The sequence below is a fragment of the Pelecanus crispus genome, chromosome Z (genome assembly GCF_030463565.1).
Source record: "Pelecanus crispus isolate bPelCri1 chromosome Z, bPelCri1.pri, whole genome shotgun sequence".
Classification (NCBI taxonomy): Eukaryota; Metazoa; Chordata; class Aves; order Pelecaniformes; family Pelecanidae; genus Pelecanus; species Pelecanus crispus.
Window position 1 is genome coordinate 35,975,375 of NC_134676.1, and position 18,670 is coordinate 35,994,044.

Here is an 18,670-nt window from a genome sequence, read left to right on the forward strand (position 1 = left end):
AATGTAATTTAAAAAGCCCAGCCAGTTCTAAGAAAAATGGTTCAATCTATTTTAGAATTGGTTTGCAAAAACATATAAGCACAAGCTTTAGCCAAGACTGAATATAAAAATTGATTAAAAAATGCTGAGGTGGGATTTTATAATAAAACTGATTGCTTCTAATCTCAATGTTCTTCTCACAAAAGGAAAACAATTCCTTTTTCTTTACAAATTTTAAAAAGATTTTAGATGGTCAAGGTTTTTCTTAGAGATACTATACCAAAACTAAACTTAAGTCTTCGATGCACAAACACCATAGTATGCAACAGATTGTATAGTAAACTGCAGGAATCGATGATTACCTGACGTTTTGTCTCCAATGTAACCAGCAATAGTTATTCCTAATCCCTGGTTGTTCTTAGTAAGTTCAACATTGAATTTCTCCCCATCACCACAGCTATCAACAGAAGCATCTACCTAATGAGAAAAGCGTGATTAGAAAGGAAGCTTTTTTTCATTTAAAGATCCACCACATTCTTTGATGTCATTAACATGTAAAATTAGACACAAATGTAAAAAGAAAGTACCAAGTTTGCTTCTGCTCTTATTTGGTATTCAGCAAAGAAACTAGACATAGGTAGCATTCCTCACTGTAATGTAATGCAGGTCATGGCCTCCCCATCCCACTGCCCCTGGGATATTACCCTCTAACCTATAAAATCATTATTTGATAACTAAAATGACTGGTGAAATTTGTACAAATTGAACAACGAACCTCTTGTACAGTAAGTTACACAAACCACGCCTGAGCTTGCTGCCCTTCTGGGACCTTCTCAGAACCAGGTTTAGACTGATGTGTTATTTAAAAGAAGAAAAAAAGATCAAAATTATATTTTGTATTCTACTTGTTTAAATTCCTGTTCAATAACTATAGCTATTTTTTCCTATGCATGCCAAGTTTAAAGCATAATAAAAGCTATTTCTACTGAGGCAATTATGTTTCTTGTTTTTGAAAGACTTAAAAATTCTGTTTTGGAAAGTAGCAATTATACTTCCAGCTAGTTAAATAATGACAATCTCCACTAACACCTACTACAACCCTCTGAATTTCAGTAACAAAAAATTCTTGGGGTAATGAATTCATTTATTTATTGTTAATGAAAGTACAATACATATTAAAATCCCATTCCAACAATATAGGTTTCTTATTAAAAAAAAAAAAAAGAATCAACCTATTAACTTAACTTTTAAAAAGTTTTTTTTTTTAAATTTTTCACCTTTCAGCTGTCTAAAACAGATACTTACTAGCCACTTCCATAGCTGATATAAATCAGTATATGATTAGATAGATAAGCCTTCAATTTCATTGTATTTATATGGACATCAATATCTATGCAGGTATTTAAAATGGGAATTCATAAGTATAGTACAAATCTATCAAGATCCTGCTATAGTCCTTTTTTATTCTGTCTCTTCTGCATGACAAATAGCAGCTAATATTTTTTAAAGTTGCCAGTAGAGCAACCAGGCAGATACTAACTAAACCCAGTTTGACTAGATGAGTATGCATGTGCCAAAAAAAGATGACTTCAGGAGAGTTATGATGCTACTTGCCAAAAGAGAATCTGACTTCAGCTCTTTATCTGAACAACTCCACCCAAAACCGCAATCAAACACAAGAAAAATATATTTCTACTGCTTTAATTACCTCTCTGCTTGATAATACAAGATTATTTTGGCCACAGGTAATACCACTAAAAAATTGCTCCAATTTCCATAACCTCATGAATTTTTTACAAGATAGACATCTACAGGGGACATGATGAGAAGTGCCCATTTTGGAAAGCCATTCTGCTCTCACTAACAGCTTTAAAAGCATCATAAACTCTTCACCCACCCTGTATTTGCCAGGAAGAAATAGACAAACAAAGCTGTTTCCATCATCATCTTCACTCCAGACCCGAATTAATGAGGTTTGCAGCACCATTAACCGGGTCCTCTCTCCAAGAACAAGATTTGGTGCAGGAAGAAGCAGTTTAAAAATAGCCTGCCTCCTGCCAGGAGAGATGTACCAGGAACAAGGTATTGAAAAGGATGGAAATGGAGAGAAAGGCAGCAAAAAAGTCAAATTTCGCCACTTAGTGGCTTCGAGCTATCTCCTCGGTACTAGAAATCTCCATACATCCTGCAGCTGTAGATACGGCCTTCAACACTGCATCATACAACCCCAGAAAGGCAAATACTGAAGAAATATACACAGATGAAATTATCAAATTCAGCTTCTCTTTTGAGACTGCTGCTTTTCTGATAAATAACATTCAGGCTAAATATTGATTCCTTTATCTAAAATACAGCCAGGTTTTCAGGCCTCTGAGTGTTGTAGAGACACAGAAGTATCAGTCTGTCTCTCCTCATAGATGCTCAGAAGACTCCATGTTAAGATTAACTTTATCTGCCCTATAGCCACAAAAGGGGGGATGAATATAGTTTGTTTTCCACAGATACCACTACAATGGACAGAGGCAAAATAATGGTAATCGTGCAAAAATTGTTAAGGCTTTTTTCCTTCTGAACTGATCCATCTAAAATGTAATTTGTAATTATGAACAAAATGTCTAGAAAAAGAACAGGAAAAAGTAAAACATTAAAATTCTTTGTAAGGCATAAATTCAACCTAGTTGTAGGCTCAAAAACAACCACCTTTTTTTTCTCTCATTCACTTACTCCACGTATGCACATTTAAATGTATCCGGTCATACCTGTATGTGACAAAACACTACTGTTCCTGGCTCCCATGAAACCAGGCTTTGCTGCAAACATGCAAATGACCTATTTTGTAGAGGTTTGGAGCTGGCAGGACATGATTACACCATTTTTTAAGTGGCTGACGGCTGTAGAGGAGTAACAGCACAAAGAGCACAATCATCAGCAGGGGAATAAGGGTAGCAGCTGGCTGACTTGTTTTGGAAGATGTCTAGTAAATGAGCAATGCCAGGTAATGTAGGAAAGAAGCAGCATCTGTGTGCTGGCTGGCACAGGGAGGAACCGTCTGATGGATGGCTGCAATGATATGGAAATAAGAAATGTTCCTAGAGAGGAAAAGGACAGGTGGACAGAGAAATGCTACACCTTGCTCTGTCTGAAGAAAAGACTGCATTGGCTTCAGTGGTTCCCAATGTCTTACTGCACAATCACTAGCAACCCAGAACCAGAAGTTATCCAGATCATACTTATGGAAGTCCTAAGCCTTGATCCCAAAAGTTTTCAAGCATATAGTTCCTTGCATTGTGGACTCAACATTTAAATTCTCCCAGACCACCAGATGAGAAAGCTGGGAAAGAAAATCCTGGCTTTTGAGAACATAAGCGTGAAAGACATTCAAATAGCAGTTAAAAGAAAAGGAATTTCAAAGTAAAAGTTTGCTATGAGTTAAGTATATTCACTGTTACCTACCTGTTTCTCTGGTGTGGACATGGGTACTGGTGTACCTGGAGGGACTGTTGGTGGAGGCGGCTCCTCAATAGGACCTCTTGCAATTACCAGTTTCACTCGATTTCCACACTGCCTCAGAACTTGTGCTACCTGCTCACTGCTCATTCCAGCCAGGTCCGTATCACCAATTTTCAAGATGTGGTCTCCACTACACAATCTCCCATGCTGGAGATGATGAAAAAAAAAATCTATTAACAACCTGCCATTTCTCCCATATACCATACAATCAGAAAAACACCACATAGTTTTAGTCGCTTTTCAGACATATGAACCAGGTGACTTGTTTTTGGGTGCCAAGTAAACATCCTAATAACATGGAGAAGAAAAATAGGTTGCCTAATAGCACACTAGTTTTACTAGTAATCTCCCCAGAAATATCCAGGACATCCTTTTTCAAGCAGTCAGTCATCCGAGCACAGAAAAAAATGCATATAGATACGGTTACTACCTACTGGTGTTTCACAACTACATGTAGATTAGAGAACTTCTGGTTTTATTTCCAAACACACTTCCAAAAGACAACATAAAAACATATATTCAGCTTTACACTTCTATTTAAAAACTGGTCCTCAGGAGTAACTGTAACTTCAAAACAGAATACATTTCTCCCTTACTGTGATCCAGTTATTTATGCTGCTTTACACTGGTTTACTCTCCTAATGATTTACCTGTAACCAATAAAAAAGCTTCACATAAATTTAGTCCATACGAAAAGTATTAAAGAGACAGCTCTGTAAAAGGAACCCATCTATCTGCTCAGGGAAAGAGTGTGGCAGTAAATCCTGTCCATGCATCTCCAGGCCCTGTTATCCATGCCCAGTTATGCAGCCATTTCTGTGGTTGGAAGACTGACCAGTCTCTGTGCCTACTGAACCCTTGGTCATCATTAACGCTGTCCTAGATACTTGTCCAACGGACAAGCTTGAAACAGGCTGTGATCACCAAGTTCAATTCTCATGAGCCCTTCAGGCAGGAGCAGAGCCCGTGTCCTGAAGCAGACGCACGAAGCCACATGTCCGCTCCAAGCTTCAGCAAGCCTGGCGGAGAGAAGCAGATGCTCTTCTTAGCTGCCCGGCCGGAGCAAGCAAGCGTCTGGTGTCCCCCCCACCCCTGGATTACAACCAGTATATTCATGAAAGAATCAGAAGTCTGAATGTATCTGCACGAAACAGGTATAACATTAACAGGTTTGAAAATGTGATTTAGAGCCTAATCCAGCTGTTACATTCAAATGCACAGATCCCCTGCACTAAAGACACCTTTACTGAGGATAAATTCCGCCACTCACTCTCTTTTACACTTATAAGGAAAAAAGCTACCACTACTTAGTACGATTATAAAAGTAAAGAGTAACTTCACACCTTACTGAATGGTAAACAGAAGGGTAGGTTGAATTTACCTGATCAGCCACCCCTCCTGGGAGGATGGTTTTAACAATCACTCCAGTTGACTTCCCTCCCACTATCCCAAATCCCAGACCTGAGCCATCGTTCACCAACTCAATGGTCTCCACATGCTGCCAGTGAACCTAAAAGGAATAAATATAAGCTTGCAAATTATTAAAACAAGGACATACATATTAAAACTTGCAAAATATTTTCTCTTATTTCTTGGGTATGTTTTTAAATAAAGGAAGGTGGGAGGAAGGTGGAAACATGGGACCTTTCTAACAATTACTATTAGGTATAAGATCACATAATATTTAAGCAATAATTTGCTCATTCCACAACAGCTGGAATTTCTTCGGTACAAACCAAAGCTGGGTAGTGGGTCAGGCCTTTCAAGAACTTGCTGAATGAATTTAAGCAGCAACCTAGGACTGCCCACCTCCATGGTGCATTGGAGTCAGTGAGAAAAATACTGCTGCGATGAAATCTCACAGGATTGGAAATTAAAATCTTCAGGTAAGTGCATGTTCACATCGGCCATTATAATAAAGCATGGGAGAAAGCATAAACCCAATTCAAAGGTTAAGGTTGAAAGCAGCACCAGGTATTGTGAGGTAGGCATTAGCAGAATTGCCCCCTGTGTGATGAACAAAGATTTCTAGGTCTTCTGCTGTCAACAGCACTGGAATGAAGTAGCTCTGATGGCAGGCTTCATGTTCTGACAGCAGCAAAACTGCTCTGAAAGAAACACAAATGCTAGCTCACTCGCGTGGGGCAGTACTGAAGGGACGACTGGAAGCTCCTGGTATTGTTTCTCCTGAAGAACAAACCACACTGTAAACTCATCTGAAATTTAAAACCGCAACTGGTGCTCCACCCGGTAGGGTTTGGAAAATAAGCAGCTATTTTGGAATAATCAAGGTACTGCAAATTCAAAGCCCTGTAGTACCTGTGTGGGAATCCGCAGTCTTAACATAAACCACAAATGTTCAAGCAAAGCCTGAAGGAAAAAGAACGGCTCCAGATAAGCTACTTTCCCCCAGCATTTGAAAGTGAAGGGAACGCAAGGACTGGGAAAGGCATGCATAAAAAACCAGAAAGAGCTATGGCAGGTTTGAAAGGAACATTTTTTCAAACAAGGGAAGCAATCACATAGAGAAAAAAGTGTGTCACAGGAATATTGGAAGAGGGCAGGCCTCTCCTGTGTGCTGACAGGAAAAGTTAGGCCAATCAGCTTTACTCCTGCACACAGAAGAAAAGAGTAATTCTGAAATTTCTTCACTAAAGGTTTTATGCTAATGATTAAAATAACCACTACAATAGCTGCTTTTTCCAGACTGATTGCTCCATATACTTCTGATTATCGACTCCCTTAAAGAAGGGCCACAGATAACTGAAGAGCAAAACCTACAAACCGAAGATAGGCCATTTCATCCTAGGACAAGCCATTACATGAGTAAGATACCAGGAAGAGAAAGCACAGCCAGTATCACTGTATTTCTGAGCTATGTTCTCTATACCCAGATGTGCAAAAGCTTTAAAAAGAAACAAAATGTAGCAGAGCTGGTTTTGGGGGGTCCTAAAGTATGTCCCTACACATGGCATTTTGATGGCTCTCTGTTGTTGCTTTACTTGACCCTCACTGCTAATAGACAACAGAAACAAACAGAGAAGCACCCATCTGGCTGGTTGTGCAGATCAGATTGCAATGCCTCAAAAACTTCTGTTTGCCCAAGCAGAAGGCAAAGAGAAAAAAAGATTCTGTTTACTGCTACCTCAAAATAAAGCTTCATAAAGTAAGCTAAATGTGCTGTATTTGCAGTGGTGGATACAGAGAATTTGGCAGATGGGAAGAAAAAATACGTCCAAGATCAAGATCCCTCCCAGCAAGCCTGAATATTTTCTACTCCTTGCATGGGAAATGTACAACAAGGATAAATAGAAGAAAAACCTCAAGAAGCGTGAAGGAAACGTACGTACAAGTTACAAAAAAAAAAAGGCTCAAAATACTAGATGCAGTGAATACATGCCCAGAACTGAATACACAGATGTTTGGGGTATACTCACCGGGTTGGAATGGGCTGAAACTGTGCTAGCAGCAGATGGAGACCGGGAAACTACAGGACTGATGAGCTGAGGGAAAGTGCCCCTGGCCACAACTAGCTGGACATTATCTTTTGCTTTCTGTAGGATGCTGATAGCCTGTTGATGTGTAATTGTCTGATCAAGGGCTTGTCCGTTAATAGCAAGGATTTGATCTGCTTCCTTCAGCTTTCCATCTCTGTCACGTATGTGTAAACAGGGAAGGGGGATGACAAAATAAACAAACAAGAAAAACCAAAGAAGTGTTGCCACAGAAATGACAATATTTTGACAATTTTCCAGTATTTTTAATAACCTGTTCTCTATTTCCCCTGCTTTTTAATCTCTCCCTGCAGTTTTGCTGAAAGGAGCTGATGCAGCACCCTGGTGATCGCTTCCTTTGAAGCTAATCCCACTGCCACTCTCCCCTGGCTACTACCCCCTAGCTAGCTTTCTTCTCCTTGTACCCCCATGCGAGACTAAGCATATTAGATCTCAGTCGCTCCCAACCATAGCCTGGGAACTTATGCTCATTCTTGACTTTGAGCCTTTTGCTTAACAGACCAAGTGCTCCACTTTGTTCAGTGCGCCTATTCTGAATATTCATCAAACCATGGAGTGGAACGCACTTCCATCAAGATGTTACAGGAACAGATTTTGTTTTGCACAAAACCAAGGGTGGGGGCGGTGGGAAGAGAAGGGGAGGCAGAGAAAGAAACAGAAAATGATAAAACAGATCCCTTTTAAATGAGAGGGGAAAAAAAAAGCCCTCTACAAATTAAAAAGTAACTCTTCACTTTCTGACAAAAGAAGCACTACTGTAAAATTACATACTGAGCCCTTCCCCAGACCTACTGCAAAGGAAGTGTCTGAAGCCTACACAGGTAAGTTACCCCCTGCCTCCTCCACCGCTTCTATTGCTTCTGCAACAAACCAGCAAAAACTCTGAAGTCTTGTCTTCGACATTCTGAAGTGGCAATGCTTTGAAAACAAAGGGCAACAACGAAAACAAGGATCCCCATTACACCAGCTTTCATGAGCACCTACAGTGTAGAAGCCAAGGTACTCAACAGCATTCAGGAAAAACACTATTTAGTTTCAACCCATAATATTTCACTTCTGAATCTCAACTTTTTTTCAGAGTGTTCTCAAAGACTTATTACTGCCAGGGCCTTTGTGATTTACGAGCTCTGTAACAGTCGTTAAACACTTCTCTTCTCAGCAGTGAATTGGGCAGGGCCTGATTCAGTAAAGATAGGTCTCAGCTCCATGGAATAAGAGAAGTAAAAGCAAAGACCTCTTGAAGGGGAAGGAAAAAAAAAAAAGGTAAGTGGAATTTAGGCAGATTAAAAAATATTGTAATGACATAGAGCATGCCACTTTTCGTAACTGAATTAACCTGGTAGGCTATGCTCTGCCCTCTGTTAAAAGGACAGTGTTCAGACCACAAATAATCAGAAAATTTTTCCCTACAGCACAGCGAGAAATAGTACTGAGATGACTCAGCCACCCCACACAACATACAGAGTCGACCGTGAAGCAGCTCTGGCCAAGACCCTCATCAGCAAATCCATACACAGTGATACCCCCCACCAGTCTGCAGTGAAACAGTGCTGGTGTCATTCACCACTGAGTTTGCTCCCTCAGGCTGTTCTTACAGCGGAAACCCATTTCTCTCAACAATCAGGAATCAGGATTAAAGTCTAAAGCATACTTTCAGCAAGGCACTATTATTGCTGAGTTTCCGGTAACATCAGTTGAATATGTCTTTTTAAGAGTCCAAGAACTTTAGGTCAAGCCTTGCTTGACTCAAAAGCTGGGTTTCACGGCTGCTCAGTGGGACCCTACCTAACAACCAACCCCACTAGTTACAAACGATTTTTTTTCACCAAATTGTTTTTCAGTGCATTCAAGGATGGCAAAATCTGTATTTCAGCTTTAAAAACCATAACAGTAACCTCCCTTTTTTCTCTGTCGGAAAGGAGATATTATAAAACAAACCACAGAGAAACTACATCTGTAGTTTCTAGAAATTCAGAACAGATCACACGCTGCCCTGTTCCAACATTACATGAATTGTAGTGGTAAGTAATTTTAAATCTGCTATGATGTATAGCTTAGAATATGAGAGAATATATGCCCTTGTACCACAAAAAGAAGAGCATAACACAACTAAATTGCAGTGTCATGTTAATACTTCGTACAGTATAATATTCCAGTAGTAATCTTACCTATGTGCCACACTTCCCTCCTGGATTTCTTGCACAAATATTCCTAGCTCTCCCCTGTTTTCACTCTTGAGTCCCACTACACTGAAGCCCAGACCACCACTTAAAGGTTTAATGAGCTCAATGGTCTCAACAAGACGACCCTGTTCAGTAGAAGAAAAAAAAAAGGGTTCAAATGTTAAAAATGTTGAAAAGTAGCATTAATGAAAGTGGTAAACAACTTGGAAATGAGTTTCTAATTCAACAGCTACAGCAGGACAAGGCTACACTAGCTAATAACTGAAACATAGTTGTTTGGTTCCAATTTCTCTCTATCATACAGAAAGGTGACAAAGATTTGACAAATAAAGATTATTACAGCCCAGAAGAGGAAATCAGGAAACAGCAGCTAAATATACAGAGTTTAGGCTTAATAGTGACTAAACTAGGATGTATTTGTCTATAAAATTTTAGAGGGTACAACTCTGAAGTGGAACTAGAAAAGGAAGACAAATTTCAGACAGAGGGAAAAAGTAGGACCGTGCAAAAGGCTCCAAGATAACAGCAGGAGACTTCCCTGATCTGGCTCTATTACAGGTTAATTAGAAAAAAGCTACAATATATGCCTGGCCATTCTCAGCTCCAGCCACTGAAGGAACTTGTACACCATTTCTGCCTACCACAGGAAAGCAGCAAGATTACAGAACAACAGGTAACAAGGCCAAAAAGGAATTTTCCATCGTATTTCCAAGCAAGTCACAGAACTAGCTTTCATTAGTTATGCATACAAAAGCATGCTCTGACAAAGCATCTCCCTCATGCACAGAGCAGCAGTCCTACAATGAGCACGGAAAAATAATGGCATGCTGATCTGTGAGAGGCACACTGCCCAGCTAAGGACAGTAACTCAGTGGTGACAATGTCAAGGCTACTTCTCCAACTGTTCTCTCATTTACCAGTTGTTCCTCAAATTAAAACGTTATTTTTGTTTCATATAGCAAGTGAACTCTGGTTTGCTTAATAACTCAACTGCTTTTAAATAAACACACATGTATTTTAATCTTCCAGATAATCAGTGATCCACATTTTGTGATTAACAGATGACATGCTTACCTGGGACATACTTCTGATCAGCTGCTCAAAGTCATCACTAGAGGACTTCCCATTAATCTGAGGAGTAAGGGATCTCATCGATGCTTCTAGCACATTAGCTGGGCTGCCATTCTGCTGAGCCAACAAGTATGACTCATTATGTGGCAAGGACCCCACATTCACACCATGATGGAGAAGCTGGGGGAATTCACCAGTGGAATGTATGGAAGGTGTAATATTTACCTGTAAAAGATTGATGGCAAGACAGGTTTACAGAAACAGCAGAAACCTCCTCCTTATCCAAGGGCATCACAGGCCAATTGCTTGTTAAAAATATTTGAAATCCCGATTCACAATTTTAAAAAGACATTTTAAAAAGAACAATTATCTTAAACATTTATAATCAATGTAAAGTTGTTAATTGTAAGTATAAAACATGAAAGAAATTGATGAAAATAATCTGGAATTATTTTCCATGCTCTGCCTAAAATTCTTTTGTTTGTACCAGTATAGCAGCTTGGAAGTACTCCAACACAATCGTAGAGGTAAACAAGTATGAACAAGCTTTTTCTACAGTACAAGTATTTTTAAAAACAAATTTATCAATTATTTTACAAGAAAATAAAAGTACGTGTATTTTGATGAAAAAAGAAAGAAACCTCACCAGCTATGTAGGGAACAAATTTCGCTGGTCAGGGTTTCTGCATCACTATGCACTACAGATGCCAATGTGACTCTCTACATGAGCTAGAATTAAATACAGAATTAACGAACTGAACAAGTTTAAAATCACCAGGCTGATCTGAAAAAGTGTTGTACCTCTACACACACAGCCTTGACAACACACTTCTCATAAGAAAATTCTCTGCTTTGCCCAGCCACAGTAAATTACCTATTTTCAAGCAGGTCTCTGCCAACCAATCCAATGAATGGCTGCTGGTAGTATAATGCTCAGGTGAAGCAGAAGCGTTCATTTGGCTGTTGTCCCACTTGCCTGTTGACTGTCAACAGGCACTGTTTTACTCCACATTGATCTGTTTCATACTTGCCTGGCATGCTAACCACAATTTAGGACCACAATATTGCAGCCTCAAATACTTTTCATAGTTTTACAGTGCAAATTTTCCAGCATTCTGCACCACAGTACAGAAGACTGGGATTATCCTTCCTTCAAGCCTTATCTTTAAACTTCAAGTATCAACAAAAAATTTCAAAACTGTAAATGTATTCTAAAATATCTATTGCACCAGTCTCAACTGTTTAAGCATGCTACTTCCATTACGCTTATCATATCATTCTCCCAATAGTCCAGTCATTAAAAGGTCAGTATTGTTCTCAATCACACAATTCTTTCTCATTTGGGTGCTTTAGGAAAATGCAGTAGAACAAACATCATCTGTTGAACACCTCATGTGCCTGGGAAGACCCTCAAGTTACAGAAAAAATACCACAAAACAGTACTGGAAAGAAAAGTCCTCAACAGCATTTAGCCTGCTCTGCCATAAAAAAAAAACTGGAAAGAGGAAAACCAGGATGTTTGGAACTCAGTGATTTCCATCACAAAGTGATTATGTTCTGTTGTCCATATTTGTAAGGAATCACTTGGGTTATGTTTCAAACAAATCATAACACTTAAAAAGTGTACACAAGCACCTTCTTTAATCACATACAGTCATTTCAGCAAGCCTGTAAGGCACAGGTAGATAAGTCTTGTTTCACAGTTCACTACCTGTAACAACACCCAGAGACATAATCAAATTCTGCCCTTCTGTGAACGCAAGATTTCCCCTTACATTATATGCATGGATTTGAAACTAACAGAGTCTATGCCATACTGTGTTTCTTATTTGCATGAGTCCATATAATAGGTTAATTCACTTTCCACCTTCCCAATGTCACCCATTTCAATGTATAAATGTGTATCACTGACCTTGGTCAGTTAATGTGCTTCATTTCTTGTTCTCCCCCACTTTCAAACCTTCTTATACATCCTGCTGTCATGCTCCTTCCCACAAAGAATAGTCATGGGTCAAATTATTATTTGTAAGAGTATCTAACACCACTGCAATTAGCCAGTCTTGCACTGCTTCTATTTAAAAACATTTTCACATTTCCATAGCAAGATAAAGCAGCCTAAGAGTATATGAGACGCAAACACAAACTACTTCTCATTTGCACTCAAAGGCCATGGTATATGGGTCTGATACAACAAATGTTAGGAAGTCTTGGATATACATTCATTTTCTAAATTGCAGTTCTCATTGTAAAACATTGCACTGAACTGCCCTTCCTACTGAAGATTACCATCCTCAGAACTTGCTTGGTGAAAGGAGTCACTAGAGAACTCATCACCTGTTCACGCAAAGCCAGCAAGGTTAGCCTAAACAAGCAACAGCATATTATGAGCAAAACCTACTGATTTTGCCCAATGTAGATTAGTGAGAGCTCATATAACCTTTTCAGTGCAGCCTTTGGAGTGGTAACCTCAAACTAAGTAGGCAAGGCTCAGCAGCTGAGAGTGGTAATGACTCCAGTCAACACAATTACACCTCGAGAAAAATACATGAAATGCCTTCAATTTCATTTAGCACCATGCTAAGCACAGCATTACCCTTGTCTTGGGACCCTTTTAAAGCAGCAGGAGCTTCCTGAGGTTTCATCCTTCAGGATGGCAGAAGGGAAAGGGTCACTGGTATTACTGATAGTCCTATAAAAGACAACTGTGCATGAATTCCCCACTTTGAATGGAGTGTGCAGTCATCTTCTAAAAAAAGGGAAAGGAAGGAAAATCCTACAATAATCCTAAGAGCAAAATTTGAGACTATATACAGAAAGCTAGAATACCTTCTGCTTTACAAAGAAAGAGCCATGCCAGCAAAAAAGGACAGAAACAGAATTTTAAGGCACAGAAATTGACTGTAGCTGAGGAACCACTGCTGTGCCCACCCCACTGTCTATTTCCCTTCTGTCTTCCTTCATGAATTTCACCTAGTTTTTTCCATGTTACCACATGGTGTGCAGACTGCTAACATGGAGACAATCCCAGTCTGAAACCTCTCTGGATAAAAAGTCAATGTCTTTCCTATATCTAGAGCATTCCTTTACACAGAAATGCGTAGGGAACACTGGAAAAATCATGCAACACTGGGAAAATCATGCAATGCACAAAAAGTAGATCAAGCAAGCCACAGTAACCTGAAGATATGACATTTTTAGAATAGTACAAATGATACAAATGGTGTTTACATCATGATACTGTTTTTCTTTAATATACAATAAAACATTTCCCCGTATGCACAAGCAGCAAAGAAAAAGAAATGGAGCTACACATAAAAAATAAAAGGTTACTGAGTATGACACATTGCCCTTACGATGAATTGTATTATATACCTTCTGTGAACTAAAATGCTTCTTGTACCACTCAACATCCCATACAGCACAACCTTCAGTATGGCGAGGACCTCTATGCCCATCCTGCACTGTGGTCTATATATGTCCTGCTAGTGCCGCTTAACAGAGGATTGCTTTAGGCAGCTAATTTCACTGTTTGTGATGTTCAAACAGCAGACTAGCCATGACAGGCATGTTAACTTCCACCTGAACATGTGCCTAGTATCACCATTTTCTTCTCTAGGTAAGTTTGAAGGAGTTCTTCACTTAAGATATGACAGTCTCCTTCAGGATTTATGTTTTTCTCTCTGGTAGAAAACTCACACATCCCCATGCTAAAACAGAAGCAGCACCAGGACGATTCGTATTTTAGTTTTACACTTAAATGTTTTCACAGACCAAATCCTGTTCAAACTGGCACTATAGTGCCCACCTTCTCAGTCTGCCACTTCATCCCTGCTGTGTACTTTTAAGAGCTGGGACATAACTGCAAACATATAGGAAGTGACTGACCTCTCCCACTCCTTCTGCCTTCCAAACCAGAAGATGGAAGTTGTTCATGTTTTTCTATGACATTTTCCGTAACTAATTATTAACTCCACTATTCTGAAACCACTGGATGTTTTTTATTCACCTGATGGTTGAAATGCCACTGAAAAGAAGTGCTGAATACTATATATAGCAGGAAAAGGCAAAAATAATGCTCCAATCCACACCAGTTTAACTAGAACTTTAAAAAGCTTCACCTGAAATCTTCAGTACAACTGTGATTACAGCACAGCTACAGCACAGTATCAAACACCACCTCTTCAATAGTAATTCATAGCAACAACAAATACAGCTACACATTCAATGGAGGATGTGCTTAACACCGGAAGCCTGCTTCACATAAAGTGGCCTCTGACATGTGAAACTCCAAGAAAAAAACCAAAACTCTAAGAAAAAAGTGTCAAAATATTAACAGAATAAAGTTTTGTGTGTGTGCAAAAAACTTAGACTTCAGAATGTCTCCTCTCCCGAAACACACACACACACACACTTACACTTTAAAAACATTTCTGTTTTATAATGACATTTATAATGATCCTAAAGGTCGAAGTTCAGAATCCCCAGACAAATTACAACCTGAAACATAACGACCACTCTCTTCCCTGTCCCCCCTCTCCCAAAATACAGGCTTATAGTATGTAAAAGTTGAGAAGAACTGGTGTATGTTCTTGCTAACCACAGAAGTATAGGTCATTCCAGGGGGAGCAATAAACCACAAGTGGAAATCTTAGAAAGACGACACTCCTGTGGTTGCATGAAATATTTTTCATAACATATAAATTGCACTACTTTGCAGTAATAAAATCACCATAATCCCATCAAGAGGTAGCTTTATAGCACTGTGACTGTCTAAGTACCGTATGAAAGAATATTGCTTTGTTTTATAATTTGGCTTATGCTAATTTTCCTTGATTGGCTTTCTCCTTACTGTATGTAACATCTGCAATGTGAACATAATTTGGCAAGACAAAGAAAAAATTCACAAATACCACTGAGTATGATAAAACTATGTTTCAGTCGCGCAGATAGACACTAAATGCAATCAAATAGTGCTTACATGCAGCCACTCAAAATATTTTTTTAACAAAAGAGGAGCTACCCAAGCCATGTCTGCGGTATATCAACATTTAAAGCAATGTAATCAGCATTGCTAGGTCTCAACTTGGACAAGAACAAAATCTCGGTGTTTCTGCACTCCAGCCATTGAGCCACAACCCCTGGAGACCCCAAGAAGCACAGGGCAGTACTTCAGCTGACTGCAAGTGTCTAGAGTAGCAAAAAGGTTGGCTGCAACAGTGACCTTGCCAGAAGCAACGAAGCACAAGCCAGCTGCCATGCAAGCCCTGCAGGGAGGTGGCAGTAAGGACAGCACTGCTGGGCACCCTGCCCTGCCAGGCACTTCCCACAGGCACCCTGCCTGTGCCACAGTGAAAGTCCCCAGGCTCCAGCACTGCTCCAGCACCACCGTGCTGGCTGCTCCTTTATGTCTCTGTCCTCGGGGCGGGTGAAGCAGATCCCAGATTAGCGTTTCAAAACACAGAGCAAACGGCGTTGTTGCAGAAAGAGGTTCAGGATAAGAGCTAAAGGTCTCCTCTAATTGTGCAAACCACAGAGTTAAGTGAGTGTTCACAGGCAATATGAAAAGACACAGTTTCTCCACTTCTTCCCTAAATCTGCTCTAGTGCTGACACCCAGCTATCCCATGCAATCCAGTACGTGCTGCGCTGCAGGGGGACTCCTCTCCACTACTGCACGGTGAATAAAAAACTATGGTCAAACTCACAAGCAAAAAAAATCTGAGGAATGCAGCCCAGCCAAGGGAAAGGCATTTTTTCCTGGCAGAGCCCTGAGTGGAGTAGAGGCAGGACCAGGAGGTGGACAAGGGAGAGGCAAAAAGGAAAGGAAGAGGAACGGGAGAAGACTGTCAGCATGGTCTGAGTATTTCCTTTAAAATATTTTATACAGAAAAGAAAATATTATTGAAAAGTTCAAAACATCACGACCTCTATTTCTCTTTTCTGTCACGCCCTTATCTTCAAACAAGACTGCTCTTTAGCCTGAGAAAACAAGCATTTACTGAAGAATAAGGATACAAAGAGGCAGGAAAAAAAATGGTTACTTCAGCACTCCTCAACTCAAGTGACTAGAGAAGTCAGGACAGTAATTCTCAAAAAACCACCCCTTTGCTGTCCCTAGACTTCTCCCGCTCCAGTTCTTAAGTTCACAATGACAGATTTGCAGTGCAAAAAAATCCTGCCTGCTTGTTTAAGAAAAAGAAAACCACCAAACTTTAAAGCACCTACCAATAAGCACCAAAGCATCAGATTTGCTGACTTTAGCATCATGCCCCACCAACATCCAGATGAAGCAACATACCACCCAGTCCAAACCACTGCATGTAACATGAATGTAAGCTCAAGAGGCTCTTGTTAAGCGCACACCAACACTGAAGGTGATCAATTTCCAATTAACACGCAGAAGCTTTAAGGAAATGGGAGAGCAAATCTTGAACATCTCCATGCATGCAGAAACACACACTTTTTTAAATCTTCTTTTGGTGCTTAAAAGATCACTTATCTGTAGGAAAAAGAAGAAAAGGAAGTCTACTGTTTTAGACCATAAAAATGGTAGTAACTCTCACTGGAATGCAAGGAATATGTCTGCTAAAACTGGACATTTGCATCCTATTTTTTTGCTAGGAAAACATGACAGATGTTTACAAGATCTGCCAGCTCATCTTTCAGGCTCACTGCACAAACAGACGACAGGGCTCTAACTATCATCTCTATGCCTTCCAGACATAGTGCCTCCAGACAGGAATATGTCCTACCCTCAAATTTATTGAGGTCACTACAGGCCCACAAGTAGGTCTCACTTAATGAACTACTTCTGCTGGGATGCTTGCAAAGCATCAGTTTGACTCAGGAAGTAAATTGCCACTATTGCTTCTCTGCTCCCATCCTCTCGTTCAACCTATACTTGCCTAAAAGATGGCCAAGATTCTCCCGAGATCTTTGCAGTAGTCTTGTAGCTCTTTAAAAACTCATAAACAAATTAAAAACACCAGTTTAACAGACTGTCGCTTATACTTCACCTTAAGAAACAGACTCCCATTCAACTTTCAGTACAGCTCATCATGAAATATCAAGAATATTTAGCCATCTTAGTCTTGGGTGGGTAGAGATTGCAACATCTAGACACTGCACAGCTCAGCACAACTTGCCATCCTGTCTAACACACAGCTCTGACTGCAAGTGCTTGGGAAACAACTTGCCTCCTTCCTCAGTCTGGCACAGCTTGGCCGAAAAGCCTGGTCACTATTCACATGCCTTGTATTTTCCACCAACCTGTAGTTCAAGTTTCAAGAGCACTGCCCCTTCCCAGCCACAGAAAGAAAACTAAAGTGTGCCCTTGAACAAAACTGGGCCTTTGAAAATGCCAAGAAATACATTTCTTTTTACCATGACTGCCTATTTCATTATTGCATTCTTTGTCCTGTTTCAATATGCTTTATAAACAATTAAATAAAGCAGAGACAGACAATCTCATGTTATACTGTAGGGAAGAAATGATTCTATAAAGAAAATACAGCTCTTCTGAAGAGCTGACCCAAATCTAAGAATAGCCAGAAACATACATTTGCATGTGCAAGTGTTCATATACACACATATCAAGAAGGGAATTCACATCCAAGTAACTCCCCTGTCAACTAGACTGGATATGTACCATGCAACGTGTGCAGCCTACTCAAGTTACTGCACAGACAAACCTGCAGGGTTAAGGCAGAAGGTAAATGAAAGGCAGGTTCTGCTTGACCAACCTGATCTCCTTCTATGACCTGGTGACCTGCCTGGTGGATGAAGGAAAGGCTGTGGACATCATCTACCTGGACTTCAGCAAAGCCTTTGACACCGCCTCCCACAGCATTCTGCTTAGGAAGCTGGCAGCTCATGGCTTGGACAGGCGTACTCTTCACTGGGTAAAAAACTGGTTGGGTAGCCGAGCCCAGAGAGTTGCGGTGAATGGAGTTAAGTCCAGTTGGCAACCGGTCACGAGTGGTGTTCCCCAGGGCTCTGTTTTGGGGCCAGCCTTGTTCTATATCTTTATCAACGATCTGGATGAAGGGATTGAGTGCGCCCTCAGTAAGTTTGCAGGTGACACCAAGCTGGGTGGGAGTGTTGATCTGCTGGAGGGTAGGATGGCCCTGCAGAGGGACCTGGACAGGCTGGATTGATGGGCTGAGGTCAATTGCATGAGGTTTAACAAGGCCAAGTGCCGGATTCCGCACTTGGGTCACAACAACCCCATGCAACTCTACAGGCTTGGGGAAGAGTGGCTGGAAAGCTGCCTGGCGGAAAAGGACCTGGGGGTGCTGGTTGACAGTCGGCTGAACATGAGCCAGCAGTGTGCCCAGGTGGCCAAGAAGGCCAACAGCATCCTGGCTTGTATCAGGAATAGTGTGGCCAGCAGGAGCAGGGAAGTGATTGTCCC

General features: G+C 40.4%; 1 protein-coding gene across 1 annotated transcript in view; it reads right to left on the reverse strand.

Moving 5' to 3' along the window:
* Window positions 1–18,670, reverse strand: part of MPDZ (multiple PDZ domain crumbs cell polarity complex component) — a 91,569-nt gene that overhangs the window by 70,118 nt on the left and 2,781 nt on the right. Inside the window, exons 3-8 of the mRNA XM_075726462.1 lie at window positions 10,262–10,483; window positions 9,173–9,312; window positions 6,927–7,140; window positions 4,871–4,999; window positions 3,433–3,636; window positions 342–456 (exon numbers count right to left, since the gene is read on the reverse strand). Coding sequence (XP_075582577.1) covers window positions 342–456; window positions 3,433–3,636; window positions 4,871–4,999; window positions 6,927–7,140; window positions 9,173–9,312; window positions 10,262–10,483 — 1,024 coding nt within the window. The remainder of the gene's footprint in view (window positions 1–341; window positions 457–3,432; window positions 3,637–4,870; window positions 5,000–6,926; window positions 7,141–9,172; window positions 9,313–10,261; window positions 10,484–18,670) is intronic.